Source organism: Nannospalax galili, unplaced genomic scaffold (assembly GCF_000622305.1).
Source record: "Nannospalax galili isolate Female #2095 unplaced genomic scaffold, S.galili_v1.0 scaffold188, whole genome shotgun sequence".
Taxonomy (NCBI): Eukaryota; Metazoa; Chordata; class Mammalia; order Rodentia; family Spalacidae; genus Nannospalax; species Nannospalax galili.
The window spans coordinates 1,177,416-1,197,023 of record NW_008360325.1 but is presented as its reverse complement, the minus strand read 5'-3'; the positions used below and the strand labels follow the sequence as shown (position 1 = coordinate 1,197,023).

At 47.3% G+C, this 19,608-nt stretch overlaps 1 protein-coding gene across 3 annotated transcripts in view; it reads right to left on the bottom strand.

The window, feature by feature from the left end:
• Cdc42bpb (CDC42 binding protein kinase beta) overlaps positions 1–19,608 on the bottom strand; it is a 103,363-nt gene that overhangs the window by 47,417 nt on the left and 36,338 nt on the right. For all 3 annotated transcript variants that reach the window (XM_029559915.1, XM_008825578.3, XM_029559916.1), the window contains exons 3-5: positions 14,591–14,674; positions 11,168–11,263; positions 8,629–8,777 (exon numbers count right to left, since the gene is read on the bottom strand). In XM_029559915.1, the coding sequence (XP_029415775.1) occupies positions 8,629–8,777; positions 11,168–11,263; positions 14,591–14,674 (329 nt within the window). The remainder of the gene's footprint in view (positions 1–8,628; positions 8,778–11,167; positions 11,264–14,590; positions 14,675–19,608) is intronic.

The following is a 19,608-nucleotide window of genomic DNA, read 5'->3' as shown; positions in this document are numbered from 1 at the left end:
TGCAGCTAGCAATCCACTCTGCATCACCACGTCTTCCTAGGTGAAGACGGAAGCTGAGCAAACTGCACAGCCAGCCACCACAGTAAGTGGCATGGCAAGGCGGCTCCAAGCCCACGCTCTCAGCTTTTCTTTCTCTGTGCCTCAGCTGGGCACTGGCAGTACCCCTCTTTCTTCCCAGTAGACCTATGTTCACCTAGTAGACACCTTTTAAAGCAGGTCCACTTCTAGCAGTATCACTTGCAACAGGCAAAGAATGAGATGCTTTCAGCGCTGGAGGAGAATGTATGAAGAATGGTCGGGGCTTGTACCTCAATGAGAGCAGAGAGCACTCACCAACAAACTGAGTGAGAACAGCAAGTCCTACCAAGGAACCAGACCACCAACAAGAGAAGGCTAGCCCAGCACTTGAAGCTGGAGCACCCTCGCAGGCATTTGGAACCCATGAGAGAACAGACTGGCAGGTGTGGCACACTCAGAACTGAAGCAGGTTGGCTGGGACTACAATGAGACTAAAGAGAAGGGAAGAAAGAACGAAGGAGGGAGATTAAGACGGATGGATGGTGAGACATGATCGGGAAAGAGAGAGAAGGGGCACCAGAATGCCATAATGAAAAAGAAAATACTAGACAAAAAATTGGAAGAGGGGCTGGAGAGATGGCTCAGTGGTTAAGAGCACTGACTGTTCTTACAGAGGACCTGGGCTCAAACCCAGTATCCATACGGCAGCTAACAACTGCCTGTAACTGCAGTTCCAGGGGATTCAACACCCTCGTTTGGCCTCCATGGACACTACCTGCATGTAGTATACATATATACATACAGGCAAACATTCATACACATGAAATTTTAAAAATTAAGAAAAAAAGAATCTACTTGCTTCTGTCTAGAAAAAAAAACTGTAATGACTAACATTTAATCCCAACACTCAGGAGTAGAGGCAGGCAGATCTCTGTGAGTTTGAGGTTAGCCTGGTCTACAAAGCAAGTTCTAGGCCAGCTAGGAATATACAGTGAGACCCTGTCTCAAAAACTAAGGCGGAAGGGGATTGGGCGGGGAGGTAAACTGCAACAATGACAGGTAACAAAAGGCAAATGTTGGGCTGGAAAGATAGCTCAGCAGTTAAGAACACTGGTTGTTCTTGCAGAAGACCTGGGTTCGAATCCCAGCACCCACATGGCAGCTAACTGTCCGTAACTCCAGTCCCAGGGGATCCAACAGCCTCTTCTGACCTCTGTGGGTATTGCACAACATGGGTGCACTTACCTACATGCAGGCAATACATACATGCACATAAAAAAAAATAATAATTTTTTAAAAAGGCAAATGTTTCTTTAACAAGTGAAGGAATCAAGGCAGAAATCCTAGTGAGTGGAACACAACTGTCAAAGGTAAACTATGACATTCAGCATCACAAAAAAAGCGAGACAGAAAAATACAATTGTGCACATCGCTTCTCCATCAGATGACAAAAACCCAACACACGCTGTTGGCTGCAGGGGAAGAGGCACGTTCACACCCTACTGATGTAAAAGCAAGCAGGTGTGATCTGAAGGGGGACGCAGCAACATGTAGCAAAGTGACAAGTGTGTCTGATGTCTCCTTGGATCCAGAAATCACACTTCTGGAATTACTCTGAAGACACACCAACATTCAAATGGAGATGCAGTTACTCGGGGCCACACCATAAAGAGCTGCGAACACAGGGACCACCGGGTGCACATATCCAGAGCACCTGCATACAATAGTACACCGCAGACACCTGAGAGGATGCAAGTGGTGATAAGGAGAACGTCTAGAAGACAGACGTGCAGTTCAGTTAACAGAATAAAACAAAGCACCTAGTCAGCAAAATCTAGTACACCACCTCGTAAGACAGGAGAAGAAAACACGTGCTGGACTAGTGTGCAAGGAGCCAGAGGTGTCAGGAGGGGGGAGACCAACATATGGAAAGGGAGGAAGTCAGAAGCTGAATCATGATTCCCAAACTGGCTGGCTCATGAATGTGCACACACTTGCTTCCAAGGGCTGAGAAGCAGACGCCCGTGCTGATGAGCACAGCCAGCACTTTGATCACGGTCTTTAAACTACTCCCTGGACTGGAGCTACAGCTTAGTGGCAGGCAGAGCACTTGCCAAGCATGCACAAGGCCATGGGTTCCAAGCCTAGCACTGCAAAACAAAACAAAGGTAAGAAAAACCCCACTCCCTGCTGCAGAGAATTGATTCTGCTGGTGCACAGAGATGCATGATAAGCCAGAATCTAAGGCCATCCTTGAAACCTGGTGAGGACAGTTTACAAACATAGAAGGGGTATGTGCTACTAAACAGGGGAAATCTGGGTGTGAAAACAGTTAAGACAGAGGTAACTTATCAGCCCCTGGAAGGAAGTGTCCCTACGTCCACACTAGGTTAGTGGACAACCAAAGAGAAGTGAGGCACATCCCTACATAAGGTAGAAGGCATAGTGATAACCGCCAGAGTGGAGGGCCTGGACCTGGAAACCATTTTGCAGTAGGCAGCGAAGCCTGACCCAGGTAGAAGCCTGTCACAGGCCACTGAACTGGAGGAGAGATGAGCAGGAGACGGGCATGGGTCTAAAGTACCTCTTCAGAGCAAGTCTAGTTGGAGAAATCAGACAAAACCGTAACTGGGTGACCCAATTCGCTGCCATCACAGCAGATGAGTCATGGCTCCTTCTGAGTGAGGCCCTAAAAAGGGCAGTGTCTGCATACATCCACACTTCCCGTAGGGAACATGTAATCTACATTAGGAAGAAAGATCAGACCAACCCAAACAGAAGAGTGTTTTACTTTAATACCAGGGGACTATGTATTCTTGGTTCTACTACAAAAAAAGGGGATGCAGTATTATTTAAAAGCACCAAGTTCATAAACATTAAAGAGAGGATGGAGAATAATTTCAGATTAAAAGAGACAGGCCAGCTGGGGCCACAGGGAGACTCTGTCTCAAAAAAAAAAAAAGAGACAGGACAATTAAAGTGTGACCCAAATCAGATTCTGTACTGGAGGGCATAAATGCTATAAAAAACGCCACCAAATCCAGTGACCAAATGTGAATACAGACCAAGAACGAGCAATAGTATCTCCTGAGGAAAAGTAAATATCCAATATACACAACCTGTTCTAAAGATAGCTCAAAAAAACCTGCATGTATGTTCATGGAGTGGGGAAAATATTAGCAGCTCATGAATCTGGGTAAATGGGTTTGATGGTTTGGGGGGAATTTTTTTTATTATTATTATTTTATTATTATTATTATTTTTTTTTTTTTTGGTTTTTTTTAGACAGGGTCTTCCTGTAGCCCCAGCTGTCCTGGAACTATGGAGACCAGGCTGGCCTTGAACTCACAGAGATCCGCCTGCCTCTGCCTCCCGAGTACTGACTGGGATTAAAGGCATGCACCACCACACACAGCTTTTTTGGTTATTATTTTTATTTTATGTGTATGCGTGTATTGACTGCATGTATGTAAGTGCACCTGTGTCCTGCAATGCCCGCAGAGGACAGGAGAGGCTGTAGGATCCCCTGGAACTGGAGTTACGGACAGTTGTTAGCTGCCATGTGGGTGCTGGGATTTGAACCCAGGTCTTCTGCAAGAATAGCCAACACAGTGTTCTTAACTGCTGAGCCATCTCTCCAGCCCAAGGCTTGATGTTTTCTATACCCATCTTGCAACCTTTGTGGGAGACAGAAATATTTTAGAAGAAAATTTTAGGGCTGGAGGGAAGCCCAGTGGTCAAACACTTGCCTAGCATGTGTGAGGCTGTAAATTCAATCCCTAGGACTTCAAAATACAATTAATAATAATGGTATTGAAGACTGTATGCAGAAGCCAGGCGTGCATGCTTGTGATCACAGCACTCGGGAGGCTCAGGGGGTAGATGCAATTGCTGCTAAGTCTGAGGACCTAAACCCTCTGGGACCCACAAGACAGACTGAACTGGTTCCTGCAATTTGTCCTCTGACATCCATGTGTATGGCATGACACATGTGCCACCCCCATATAAATAAATATAATTAATTTTTTTAAAATTAAGAACTCGGGCTGGAGAGATGGCTCATGAGTTAAGAGCATTTGCTGTCCTTACAGAGGACCTGGGTTTAGTTCCCAGCACCTACACGTCTACAAGTCCAGTTTCAGTGGATACAAGCAGACAAACACTCATACACATAAAATAAAAATAAGTAAGTCTTTAAGAAATCAGTCATTTCCAGGCATGGTGGTGCACACCTTTAATCCCGGCACTCAGAAGGCAAAGGTAGGTGGATCTCTGGGAGTTCCAGGCTAGCCTGGTCTACACAGCAAGTTCCAGGCCAGCTGGGGTTACAGGGAGACCCTATATCAAAAAAAAAAAGAATTCGATCATTAGACACAGCAGGCACATTTCAAGTACTCAGTAGCTATATGTGACTAGTGACTACCACACTAGACAACATGGACCACAGAACATTGCACTACAGCATAAAGCTCTGTAGGACAGCACTGTGGGAGACAGCGAGTAGTCACCTCTGAGGAGGAAGAGACAAAGAGGCACCACAGACTTCTAGAGAAGCAGGGAGGTTGCTTCTTACTTGTGCTCTGGGTAGAAATGAAAGATTTTATAAAAGGCCACAGAGCTGCCAGGCCTGGTGGCACACACTTTTAATCCAGCACCAGGAGGCAGAAGCAGGTAGATTTCTGTGAGATTGAAGCCAAGCTGGTCTACATGAGTTCTAGGCCAGCTGGGGCTGCAGGGAAATCAGGAAAGGAGCCTGACTGTGGGGAGAGGGAGTTGCACAGAATTTCCCTGGCTGCTGGAGACCAGGAAAGAAGCCCAGCTGAGGCCTCTGCTGGAGGTGCTGTGAGTCTACCAGTACTGGCACTTATGCCCAGGAGGATCACCTCCACACACTGATAAACAGTTTTCAATTTCCTCAACGACCACATGAGACCGAGTATTATAAAAATCTCACTTTGTTACATTTTTAGACTGGGTCATCCACGCACAATCTGAATAGAGTTGGTTTCACGGGCAAAAAAGTTTTTGAATTACTAGCGGTCAAATGACAGAGTAGAGCTTCTGTCTACTTTTGAGAAAACGGGGAATTCCCCCCGGAGGTCTGTGACAAATACAAAGATCCTTCTCTCTCTGTTGTGAAACAAAGTTCTGTCACAGAAACAGAGAATAAAATCTAAATGTTAAGGAGCTGGAGAGATGGCTCACCAGTTAGAGCACTGGCTGCTCTTGCAGAGGACCCAGGTTCAGCTCCCAGCATCTACATGGCAGCTAACAACCGCCTATAATGCTAGTTCAAGGGCATCTGACACCCTCTTCTGACCTCCTTGGGCACTATGTGACATGGGTGCACCTACCTATAAGTAAGCAATACTTGTAGTATGTGTATACTCATGTGTACACTCATACACATAAAAAAAGTTTTTTAATGTAAACATTAAGAACCACAAGGCCAGTGAGATGATTCATTAGGTACAACACTTGCTGTGCAGCCCTGAGTTGACCTGAGTTCTATACCTGGAACCCACATAAGGGTGGAGGGAGAGAACTGACCCCACAGAGTTAATTCTCCAACCTCCACAAGCATGTTGCCACATACACATGCACTCTCACCACACATCATATACAAACACAAGTTTTTTTTTTCTTCTTTTTGAGACAGGGTCTCCCTGTAGCCCCAGCTGTCCTGGAACTCACTATGTAGACCAGGCTGGCCTTGAACTCACAAAGATCCACCCACCTCTGCCTCCCGAGTGCTGGGACCAAAGGTGTGCGCCCCCCCCCCCAGCCACAATTTTTTTTTTTTTTAATTAATGGAGCCGGTGAGATGGCTCAGTGGTTAAGAGTACTTGCTGCTATTCCAGAGGACCCAGCACCCACATCCAGCAGCTCACAACCACCTCTAACTCCTGCTCCAGGGGATTCAATGCCCTCTTCTGGTCTCTGTAGGCCCACATATGCACATACACATATACATAAATAAAAATAAATCTTAATTTTTTAAAAAAAGAAAAGATGAACTGCAATAGCCAGGCACGGTATCACACATTCCTGTAACTTCAGCTACTCAGGAAGACTGCGAGTTCAAGGCCTGCTGGGCAACTGTGGAAACTCTATCTCATAATAAAAGGGCTGGGGGTATAATACAATATGAGGCTCTGAGTTCGAGTCCCAGTAGTGGGAATAGTAACAGTGATCTAAGAACTGCAATAGCACATGGAAGCAGGCACAGCCACAGTAGAGAGCACACGGAAACAGAACACATGGATCACACTTCTAACCTAAAAGAGGTGGCTGTGTACTTGGGGGGGGCGGGTTCTACAATATCCCAGGGGACCAATGCTACTACCCCTGTGGCCTGCTCCCCCTGGTAATGAGATAGCACTTCAACAGGGGGTGCTATGTTCTTAAAGGAGCCTCCCCACAGTCCACAGAGGCTCCAGGCCTCTACAAGTGCTACAAAGCCAAGGAGGGCTGTGTGGAACACAGTAGAGTGCATGCTCAGCACACACAGTCCCCTGAACCACATAAAAGGCAAAGACCAAATGAATGCCATGGAGATCATGGAGACCATTAAGTCCATAAGCTCTGCAGAGATTTGTGGAGAAGGAAGACATGGGAGTTACGCTTCAAATCCCAGGAAAGTGGCAGGTAGTCTGAAACTCTACATGTGTGATCCCAGCTACCAGTATGCATGGAAAAGAAACAGTGACCCCACATGTCCCCTATTCAAGAACCACCAAAGGAGTCTCACACAATGAAGGCAGACATTCAGAAACCCCAGGGTCTGTTCCAGGAAGGAAGGCCACTCTCCACTTGAAGGCCACCCTCCTGGGTAAGTACAGGACAGCCAGACTGAAGAAAAGTGAAGCATACAGGACTGGGGGAGGGGGAGTGGCGGGCGCAGATGACATACACATTTCCCTGTGAGTGTACATAGCTTTATGGCCATGGCATGTAGGGGTAATCAGTGAGAAATACACAGGAAAGCCAGGAAACCATTCACTCCACAGAAAACAGTAACTGACCTAAGGGTAGACAGATAGCTCAGTGGTTTGCTGCTCTCCAAAGGGCCCAGGATCAGTTCCCAATACTCACCTGGGGCCTAGTATCTATCCTTAACTCCAGTTTCAGGAGAGCTGATGCTCTCTTCTGGCTTCCATGGGCACTGCTTACATGCAGGAAAACACTCATACGTGTAAAATAAAATTTTTAAAAAATATTTAAGGGGCTAGAGAGATGGCTCAGCAGTCTTAAAAGCACTGGTTGGTCTTGCAGAGGACCTGGGTTTGATTCCCAGGACCCACATAGCAGGTAACAACTGTCCGTAACTCCAGGGGATCTGATGCCCTCTTCTGACTTCCTTGGGCATTGCATGACATGGGTGCACTCACACACATACAGGCAATACACTTATACACATAAAATAATAAATACAATTATTTTTCAAATCTTAAAAAATATATATTTTTTAAAAACTGATCTAAGAAGTATACATTCAGGCTTTATACCCAAGATGGCTCAGAGGGGAGGGTGCCTGCTATCAAGCCTGATGACCTGAGCTCAATCCCTGGGACCCACATGGAAGGAGAGAACCACTTCTGACATTTGCCTTCTGACCGCCATATGCACACCATGGCACATGCACCCCTCTCCAATATATTAAATAAATAAATAAGTGTAATAAGCTTTTTAAGCCAGGTATGATGGCTGTCTCTAAAAACCACAGTTCATACATTTAATTTAAAAGAGTTTGAGTCTTCTTTTTCCCTCTAGCACAGGGCCAGGAGAGCACATTAACTTTGTCCTCATGTCACAGGATCATTTTTAATGTTCCATAAAATTATTTTGTATTCTGTGGTGGCACACATCTTTAATCTCAGGATTCAAGAGGCAGAGGCAGGCAGATCTCTGTGAGATTGAAGCCAGCCTGGTCTACACAGCAAATTCCAGGCCAGCTAGGGCTATAGGGAGACACTGTTTAAAAAGACCAAAAAAATATTTTTTTGCCAGACACATACCTTCATATATCACAAGGCTCAGCTGCACTAGTTAAACAGCCATGTATTATAAATACCAATTCTACCACAGGTCATTTACTAATCAGGGCAGTGTGACAGAGGGAACGAGTCCTGAGGGAGAGCCTGCATCTCACCACCATTCTCTCCTTCAGCCTTCCCCACTGCTCTGACAGAAGCATCTACTCTCCAATCTCATCTCCTTGTGAGGGCTTCATGGAGTAACTCACCACAGGCCAAGGTGGACTGATGAAATCATGGAGGTGTAGTAGGACAGGACTGCATGATTCCCAGTGAGTACAGGCAGGTAGGGAACAGCTCTGTCAAGGGACCCCTAATGGTCAAGGTGGCTCAGCTGTCAGGAATTAGACCACCACAACTGGAGCAAAGGAAGCCCGAGCTCCTGGTGCTACAGAGCTCAAGATGCGATGTGGACAAATCACCCTGTGCTTGTACTTGGTTACTCAGTGAGGACTCTGCACCTATAGGACTCCTTGGCTGGTCTGGAACCTCAGGCCTGCAACCAGGAACTTCAAAAGGAGAACTTTACCATGTTTAGTGTGGTGTTGACAAAAGTTCACGAGAAGGCAGTTACCTGTGCACATAGTGAAGCTGATGGATCGAATCAATGGCTAACACCATTTCACCAATGTAGAACCGTGCCATGTCTTCCGGAAGCTTGTCTTCAAATTTACTCAGCAGGGTCAGCAAATCACCACCCACATAGTAATCCATGACCAAATACTACAAATTAAAAGAGAAAGAGAGATACAGTTCTTTGCCACCGACAAACCTGGCTGTTAAAGGCCAAATTTTAACAGGGAAGTTGTTCAACTCCAAGTCTGGATTGCTGGCTTTTTTTTAAAAAAAGATAGTCTGACATGTAGCCCAGGCTGGCCTTAAACTCACGAACCTCCTGTCTCGGCCTCCAGAGTGGTGGGATAATAGGTACACAATGATTTTCTTAGAATTCACCTGATGCACTATAATACTGCTATAATTCAAATTATGTCCATGGCAGAGAACAGATTTCACTAAATACAGTCAAGGAAGAAACAAGTCAAAAAACTTTTAAAATTATACATATTTTGTTTTGTTTGTTAAGACAGGGTCTCCCTGTAGACCAGGCTGGCCTTGATCTCACAGAAATCCACCTGACTCTGCCTCCCAGATACTAGGATTATAGGTGTGCACCAACACACCTATCTTAAATTATATTTTTATTTCATTTTTCTTGTGAGTGAACGTACGTATGTTAGTACACATGTGAGCCACAGCACGCATGTGGAGGTAGGAGGGCAACTTGCTAGAGTTGGTTCTCTCCTCCCACTGTGACTAAACTCAGGTCCTTGGGTTTGGAGACAAGCACTTTTACCTGCTAAGCCATCTTGCTGGCCCTGAAGAAATTACTGAAGGGATTGCTATAAGAGAAAGTCCACCGAGAGCCAGGGATCTGAAGCAGAGTTCAATTAATAAACAGACTATGGATTCTAAGGGGCTCAGTCTTCCAGTCCTTGGTTTTCAGTAGGACAGTGATCAGAGCAGGGAGACCAGATGTTCTTGTTGGAAAGACAGCACCACCACAGAGCAGGAAGGGATGTACTGCAGGCTCACCTACAGGCAGGTCAGATAACTCCTGCTTCAACAGAAACGGCAGGAATGGCAGCATGCATCCCTTCACTTGTCCAAGCATGGGCCCTGCATGCCAGCCCGAGACCAGAGATGTGCCTATACAGACGAGCTGCTCAAGGGCAGCCTCTTCCACGCATCATTCAGAAGGCTTACCACAGGGTTGTGGAGGCCCTTATGGGAGGACCACCACAGGCCACAGTGAGGTTGGAAGTCAAGAGATCCACGCTGGGGACCACCATTCAGTCTCTGGGAACCCAGGGAAAGAGGTACTCTCACCTCCACGGAAACAGCTGGTTTGTTGGTTTGCTCGAGACAGAGTCTCACTATGTAGCCCCGGCTGGCCTAGAACTCACAGAAATTCACCTGCCTCTGCCTCCTGAGTGCTGGGATTAAAGGCATGTGCTCAACCTATCTTTTAAGCCACCACACAGTAAGGAATTACCCCTGCCTGGTTAACTGAGGCAGGAAAATCATCCTTTAAAATGTAACCAGAACATAACACAGTAACAAGTCTACTCACTGTGGTACTTCGGAGCACTCTGTGCCTTCAGCTACCAACCTAAGCCTGTCACCAGGAGCTGTTCCCTCATGTACTACTGAGGGGCCATCATCTCAACAGGACACTGCACAAGCTGAATGCCCTAAAAAAGGAAAGTGGCACCATGCCACTGTCGGAGGGTGTGCCACTTGAGCTGAGGAAATCAGAAGAGCCCTGTCTCAAAGAAAAGTTTAACCAGCAGCTCACCAAAACTCCCCTTGGGTATCCCCTTCTCTGTGAAGCCTTCCTTCACACCCTCAAGGAAGGCTCACCCCTCACCCCTGTCAAGGGCACCTCTGATTCCCTCCCTGCATGCCAATCAATGGCATTCTTCAGGGCAGTGTCCTGCATCAACTCTTCTGTCTGACTCACCTTGCTCAGCTCCTGCTGCCCAGAAGCCTCTCAGCAGACATACGCCAAACGAGATATTTCCATCTTGCAACACCCCTCCCCACAGCCTCAACACTTGCCTGTTAGCACCCCTGGGAGGCAGAGACTGGCATGTGTAAAATGGAAAAGGGGCTTGCTCAGCAGGGTTCACATGAGTCAAGGGAGATAGACTACAGCAAGCATGGAAAGCAAAGAAAGGTCAGAAAAGAGCAGAGAGCAGAGAAACCATCAGGCATGGCAGTGTGACCAGAGGCTACTGAGCATGGTCTGTGGGACACTGAAGTCCAGGCCGAAGGACAGCCAGGGGGTGTGCAAAACTGGAAAGAGATGAACATGGCAGCTGGAGAGATGGACAGGGACAACCAGGCCAGAGCTTGTGGCAAGGGCACACCGAGACTGTGGGGCCATCCTACCAGAAGGTGAGGGGCCATACATGGAGGGACGGAGGGACAGCAGCAGACCCTGAAGATGCCTTAGAGGAAAGGGAGGCGGGAGCTGCTAAAGGTCCATTTGGGAGGAGAGCCTAGGGAAAATGAGAGTCCAGAAGAGGTTTGCACAGAGCACCCAGACCTACCAGGTAGTTCTCATCCTGGAAGGCATAGTGCAGCGCAGTAATCCACTGGCAGTCGCCGTTCACCAGCACGTCGCGCTCTTCTCGGAAACAAGCCGTCTGCAAGGGATTAGAGAGGACAGTCAGTCTGTGTCCACCTGGGGAAATGGTCCATAGAGCATAATGTCTCTGCTGTGACCACAATCTGCAGATAGTGTCCTCATTCTCCTGGCAGCCCAGCACCCGGCCCCTTAGAACCTCACCTAGAACCAAATCACCATCAAACCCCGCCCTCCCCCAAGTGGCCTCTGAACATCTGAGTCTTTTTCTCTTCTGAAAGTACAGAGACATAGAGAACCCACGTATCCTTCTCTTCCCCGAGGACTATCGCTCGGGACATCTTAGGGTCACCCCATTCCTATGAATGGATTCAGCAACAGCCTCACAACTGGCCCCTATAACACATCTCGACTCCTCTTTACCAATCAGCCTCCTCACACGTCCTGGTCATGTACTATACACGCTGCCTAGACCCACACCTACTGCTGATCAGCCACATGGCTGGCAGGACGGTGAGAAGCTTGCTTACTGATCTGAAGCATGGTTTATTCAGACCATGCTGGTGAATGACCATAACCAGATGCCCCTACGGACAGCGATGACCAGGGGCATATGGGTACAAGGCTGTATGGTTAAAATAAAAGAACCGAGCTGGGCGTGGTGGTGCACGCCTTTAGTCCCAGCACTCAGGAGGCAGAGGCAGGCGGATCTCTGTGAGTTCAAGGCCAGCCCGGTCTACATAGTGAGTTCCAGGACAGCTGGGGATACAGGGAGACCCTGTCTCAAAAAGACCAAAAAAAAAGAACCAAACACCAGCACGCACACCCCATTATAAACACATCACGACCGGCATTTTCAGCCTTTCTGAGTAGCCAACTGAACAGGATCCATGTGACCAAATTCAAACTACGTCAGCTGCAACGACTCTTAGTCTGCTCTTCTGTCAGGACATTGGGTTCACACCACACACCTACCTCCCAAACTTTCATGTAGCACTAGCTGCTCCTCCAGCCCCCGCCCCGACTGCTTCAGTGTGGTTCTCTTGTTCACATAAGTATGTGGAAGAGGGATGTGAGGGGGCAGCAAGAACAGACAAGACACTGAGGAGAGGCTGGAAGGAGACACGGGTGCCACGCGGAGGCTGCAGGTGCGCTGGCTAAGGCAGTCCTGGGCTTCCAGCCGAGTGCAAAACGGTGACAACTCAGTCACAGTACATTCACTTCTTAAGCAATAAAGGCATGTGAGGTCTTGTGTGAGAAGCCACATCAGGGAAGAGGAAATGGGTGTGGGGGGAGAAGAACAAGGTACAGAAACCACTGCTCACCAGGAGCCTTGAGGTACTGGTGGGAGGCTAGTAAATGCTACCAAGTCCACAAACCTGATTGAAGAAAGCTTAGTTAGGCTGGGGGCACACACCTTTAATCCTAGCACAGCACTTGGGAGGCAGGTAAATCTCTGTGAGTTAGAGACCAGCCTGGTCTACACTGCAAGTTCCAGGCCAGGTAGGGCTACAGAGTGAGACCCTATCTAGAAAAAGGGAGTGGAGGGGGTGCATTGGAGAGATGGCACAGTGGTTAAAAACAGAGGACCCAGGTTCAGTTGCCAGCACTCACATGGCAGCTAACAACCACCTGAAACCCAAGTTCCATGGGATCCAACACCTTTTTCTGGCCTCCGAAGGCTTTGTGTGACACAGGCGCACTTACACACAGGAATACACTCACACACATAAACTGGAAAAATTTAAAACAAGCCCTTTTGGCTCTCAGAGCAGCACCATTCAGCCAGCAGGAACGAGGGCCTGACAAAGCACGGCAAAACCGAAGTCAGGAAGAAAGTGGGTGATCCACTTTAGGACTGGTGGGTAGGACCTGAAAGCTCCTGCTATGTCCAGTATTAGAAATACTGGGAAAACAGTCACAAGGCCTCAAGGAACCAAAATTGCATCCGATAGCCTCAAGGGCCGCATGTTTCAAGTGAGTGTTTCTGATCTACAGAAAGACAATGTTGCGTTTACAAAGTTCAAGGTAATTACTGAGGATATTCAGGGCAAAAACTGTTGACTGCCTTCAAGGGCATGATCTTACCCAGGATAGAATGTTCCATGGTCAAAAATGGCCATGACTGAGGCTCATCTTGGTGTCAAGACGACCAACGGTCACTATCCTGTTTGTTCTGTGTTGGTTATATTTTTAAAAATGAAAAAAAACAAACAAACAGATACACAAGCCCTCCCATCACGTCACCAGCAGGTCAGCTAGATCTGGAAGATGAAAGAAATCATGCCTGAGGGCAGACAAATAACTTAAAGAAGTGAATAAAATTATTTCAGACGGTATTGGGGAAGGCAAAGTAAAGGCTGCTAGGCTATCTTCTTCACAACACCGTCATTAGAAAAATAAAAACCATGGACACCAGGCGTGGTGGTGCACACCTTTAATCCCAGCACTCGGGAGGCAGAGGCAGGCGGATCTCTACAAGCTCAAGGCCAGCCTGGTCTACATAGTGAGTTCCAGGACAGTTGGGGCTACAGGGAGACCCTGTCTCAAAAAGACCAAAAAAAAAAAAAAATTCAGATTTTTTAAGAGTGACAAATAAAAAGTCCTATTTATGAAAAAGAAAGACCAACCTGATCTAGGGAGACAATTTACACGAGTTCAATTCCCAGCACCCATAAGACTTACTTGCAACTCCAGCTCGAGCAGACCCAATGCTTCTAGAGTCTGTGGGCACTGCTCACACGTACACATACATTTTTTTTAAATTCAAAGCATCAAAGGACTACCACGGCCAGGAGGGTGGGGGCAGCATGGGAGAGACTAGATACTACAGAAGGGCCTCCAGGAGGTGCTCTCCCCACCCAGAAGCATCCCATTGCAAACATAGAGCCTGACCCTGGGCAGCACTGAAGCCCAGACTGCAACTGGGCAAGTCAGAAGCCTGGGCCACAGGCAGGGTTTGCCAAAGGGGGGATGGGCTGGGGGCCAAGGGAGCACAGAGTGAGACAGCAGGAGCATGATGCACGGAGCAGAGCTGAGAGGAGGATGACCTGGCTCTGAGGTGAGATGGAAAGACACAGAGGAGCATGTTGGGCTCACCTGGCACCCTCCCCTGTGTAGCTGGAGGGTAGGGTTGAGAGAACTAAGGAAAAAACTGCTACCACTCACACACATGCACATGCACACACACCACCCTTTTTGCTGCTAACCCTTCACCACCATCCCCGACCAGGAAGTACAAAGTCACTGCACCTAAGGGAACTCCCAATGGTACATTTCGTCCTGCCTGTGGAGCCAGACTGTGATGCATACCTGAAGCTTCTCAAGTGGCTGTGGTGCCTGTCAGGGTCAATGTCACATGCTCTCACACTGTACACTCCGTACTTACCTCTGCTCTCTTAAGCATCTCCCATTTGTTGAGGATTTTCATTGCATAAATTCGTTCTGTGCTCTTCATTTTGACAACAGCAACCTGAAATGCAAATTTGAATGTCACAAAAAATTAGTTAATAATGCAAAAGCCTTACATATCTTAAAATGGCTATGAGGAGGGGCTGGAGAGATGGCTCAGAGGTTAAGAGCACTGGCTGCTCTTACAGAGGACCTGGGTTCAATTCCCAGCACCCACACAGCAGCTAAGAACTGTATGTAACTCCAGTTATAGGGGATCTGTTGCCCCCTTCTATCTTCCAAGGCACTGCAGGACACGGTGCACTACATGCAGCCATAACACTCATACACATAAAGCAAAAATTAATAAAAAAATTAAAATAAGGACTATGACAAAAGCCTACCCAAGTTAAAACCCTAGGAAACTAGCTGTGAAGGAAAGAGAATTCTTAGATTTGTCATTTTATATTATATTTAAAATATTTTATTATTTTTCTTTTATGTGTATGAGTGTATTGCTTGCATGCATGTAAATGCACCTGTGTCATGCAATGCCCGTGGAGATCAGAAGAGGGCATTGGCTCCCCTGGAACTGGAGTTATGGATGGTTGTTAGCCACCACGTGGGTGCTAGGAACAGAACCCAGGTCCTCTGCAAGAGCAGCCAGTGCTCTTAAGTGCTGAGTCGTCTCTCCAGTCCCAGATCTGCCCTTTTAAAACAACACAGCTTTGCTTTTACCACTACAGCTTGGATGGAACCACCTGGCTCTGTTAAAATCCTTCGATACTGAGCAATGGGAACTGGGTTCACAGGCTTCCACTGAGGCAACATCTGAAGATTTTCAGTAAAAATATACATAGCCTTTTTTAAGTTGGTTTGTGACTTGCAAGCTCTCTCCCTGCATGTGGGGCCAGTCTGCACATTCATCCCTCTCCCTTTCTACCCATGCCTATGTCTCACATCTCTGCTGGCTTCTGCAGATCCCAGGTGCACATCTGAACCTTTGCTTCATAGCAGCTGCATGGGGTCTAGAGTATCTTAAAGAATTCACTTCTTTTGGCCTCAGATTCCACAACTACAAAAGGGGCTAAGAGCTGGACCAGCCTCCACTACTGTGAGGATCAGTGTGTCACTGCTACATGCTCGGTAATGTCTGCTGTCCAAGCAGCCTTTGAAGCTTGACAGTAATACCACCTCTTCCAGGAAGCCCTCATGGCCTTTTGGTCTCTTCCAAACCCTGAAAGACTCCGTGTGACTAGAACCATCACAATGCTGCACTGTTCTGCATGTTCTACTACATATGTTGCTCCTCCACTGGCCTATAACTCCCAAGACGCTGTAAGCTACGCTTTGGTAGGCAGACAATGTGTCTCTCTGCACAAAACAGTCACAGAACAAAGAGCTCTTAGGCAGAACTACCTATTTCCCTAAGTACCACACACTTCTTAATACCACCAATTAAGGATCATGAGCGTCAACATGATCTGAACATGTTCCATGTGCTGGGAACCATGCTAAGTCTGGACCCTTGCTAAGTCATCACAACAATCCTTGACGGTGAGATGCTCAACAAACTCCATTTTATGGATGTGGATTTTGAGGCTGACAGAGTCTAAGTAACAGTCCAAGAAAAGGTAGAGCTTCCTCCCAGGCACATACTTTTAAAGTCTACATTATATGGACAGTCATAATTCAACACTGCCTGCCTGGGTAGCAATGGGGATCTTATGACAAGCATACCTTCACATAATCCCATGCCCTTTGAGGGTCAAGGACACATTCCCCACACAGCAGGGCTCCCAACTAGACACCTTTCCTGTTTTGTTTATTAACTACAGCTTAAAACACAATGGTCAAACTTGCTGCAATCTGAATAAACAGAAAGTGTGTGCCCTAGTCTTTGTGAGAAGCAGCCGCTCTGGGTGCAGGTCAGTGCAGCACAGGATGGCTCTTTCCCCCTGGGAGTCAGCTAGTGCCTGAGGTGCCTCCATTTTAATGGTGCCTGGGGTTCACTATAGAAATGGTCGTGCTATAGCTGGGCGTGGTGGTGCACGCCTGTAGTCCCAGCACTCAGGAGGCAGAGGCAGGTGGAGCGCTGTGAGTTCAGACCAGCCTGTTCTACATAGTGAGTTCCAGGCCAGCTGGGGCTACAGGGAGACCCTGTCTCAAAAAAAGAAGTGGTTTTGCTGTAGGGATGCAGAGCTGACAGCTTCTTCAGAAAAGCACTGACATTCTGAAGAGGACAGGCCTGAAGAAGAACCCAGGGGCCTGAACAAGACCCACAGCACTTGGGCCTCCTGCCACGAGCCTTGGTCCTCACAAGAGGCATATTAGGCACAGACTACTGCTGGAAAACACCAAACAGCTGTTTAAAAGCATGGAAGGGTCTGTCTTTCACAGACAAATACCTGTCAAGAATATGTAGAAGTGAAATGTACAAGTAAGGGGATGGAGAGATGGCTCAGCGGTTAAGAGCACTTGTTGATCTTGCAGAAGACCTGGGTTTGAATCCCAGCACCCCCATGGCAGCTAACAAATGTATAGTGCTCCAGTTCCAGGGGATCCGACAACCTCTTCTGGCCTCTGTAGGTCAATGCATGACACGGGTGCACTCACATACATGCAGGCAATACACGCATACACATAAAATAGAAATAATAAATAAAAATGTACAAAAAGTAAAATTTAATCTGAAAAAGCCTACTGCACAAGCTTTGCTGCAGAACAACTTACAAGCAAGCCGTGAAGTTCGTGTGTGGTCTGCCAGAAAACCTTCTAGTCCCAAACCTCAACCTTAAGTATTTCAAAGAAAAATGATCATCCTGGGGCTAGAGAGACGGTTGTCATCTGAGCATGAGGACCTGAGTTCAGGCCCCAGAATCCACACTAAAAAGCCAAACAAGCACGGCACACCTGCAATCCCAGGACCGAGGAGGCAGAGACAGGCAGATTCCTGGAGCTTGCTAACCAGCTAGCTAACCAAATCCAGGTTCAATGAAAAAAAAGTCTCAAAAAGTAAGGTAGAAAACCATGGAAGGCACCCAAAGCCAACTTCTGGCACACCCACATGCACACACATGCAAATACCACACGCACAAAAGACTATCCTAAAAACAATCATAAAACAGGGCCTAGTTGTGGTGCATACCTTTAGTCCCAGCACTTGGGAGGTAGAGGCAAGTGGATCTCTGATAGCCAGTTCTAGGCCAGCTGAGGCTACAAGGAGCCTCAGTTTGTTTCAAAAAAGCAAACAAAAAAAAGCATAAACTACTTTGGCAAAGGATTTCCCTACTCTCTTTCAGTTTGTCTGCTAATCCTCCTCCCACCTGATGTGCCCTCCCCTCTTTGAATATCCTCTGGTTGTGAGGTTGGGGCTGCAATGTTCTGGCTGGACCTGGCAGGGTCCTCTCTACTCCAGGCAGACAGTATATTGGAGGGAGGCTAGCTGACTTTAGAAGACTTTTGCTGTCTTCTCATTGTGCAACAAACCCCCACCTTATATCATTAAACAAGCTACTAGTCACTTAGGAGAGTTATTTTATGTGGAACTCGGTTTTACTTTACTTTTTCTTTTTTGATCTTTTTGAAACAGGGTCTCCCTGTAGCCCCAGCTGTCCTGGAACTCACTATGTAGACCAGGCTGGCCTTTAACTGAGAGATCTGCCTGCCTCTGTCTCCCAAGTGCTGGGACTACAGGCATGCGCCACCATGCTCAGCTAATAACTTTACTTTTTAAATAAAAAGTTCCCTACTGGTGGACACTAAAGAGTCACTGCCTAGGTATGGGCAATGGGGTGGGGTGTTGTCAAAGAGACAGGAGAGAACTTTCTGGAGGACAGAAATATTCTGGGTTGACAGAGGTTCCAGAGGAACAGGCCTCTGTTAACACACAAATTGCGTACGTACATTTGTGTCTTTTGTTTATAATTATATTTGACTCCAGTATGGGACTAAGATAAACTTAGAGCCACCTGGAGACAGGATACCTTCCCTCCCCTTGTCAGACTGGTGCCGAGGTGGGGCTGGAAAGAAGGGATAGGGAGCAGAGCAGGGAGAGCAAGGCGCAGGGACAAGAGCACAGTCCATCCCAGACAATGTAGGTAGGGGTGGCATGAAGGGCCTTCAGCAGAAGAAAACATCCACTAGAACAACTTCACCTCTGTAGCAGTGTGAGACACTGCAGAGGGAAGACACTACTGTTTTACTTTCCTTCAGGCCTTCATATGAGAAAGCAAGTGCCTTGCTCAACAAATGCCATGCATTACACATTTGGCAGCACCGCATTAGTGTCCAGTGGTCACGTCCAATGGGTTTACTGTCAGGTGGAGAACACTGAGAGCAGGACGCGATGCAGAGGACTTTACTGTCTGACTCTTATGTGAGCAACATGCACTTCCCTAGGAAGCAGAGTGCCAGGTCAAGCCTCAGCACAGCGTGTAGACTCCAAAGTCCTGGAGGGACTCAGAAAGCTGTTTTGGCTGGACTCCAACAAACAGCACCAATGCCAATGACCAGCAAGCTACAGGCCCCAGAGTAAACCTGACTTAGCCCCCTCTGCACTTTTTGGAAAATGCCAAGAGCCAAACACAACAGTGCACACCTGGAATCCCAGCACTCGGGAGGCGGAGACAGAAGGCTCAGGGGTTCAAGGCAAGCACAGTTATATAGCCGAGTTTAAGGCCAGTCTGGGCTATAGGAGATCTCGTCTCAAAAAAAAAAAAAAAAAATACAAGGGGGTGGGACGAGAAGGGAGACTTCTGAAAAACTTTTCAATCAAAATAAACTTTTGATCCCAAAATACACAGGCTAATTCACAAGTAATAAGATTTTCTGTTCTCTTCCCTGTTTTTTTTTGTTGTTGTTGTTTTTGGTTAGTTTTATTTCACGTGCATGAGTGTTCTGCCTGAGTGTGCACAGGCGCACCCATGTGTACAATGCCCATAGTGAGTGGAAGTGGGTGTCAGATCCCTTGGAACTTAAGTTACAGATAGTTCTTGGCCACCCTGTGGGTACTGG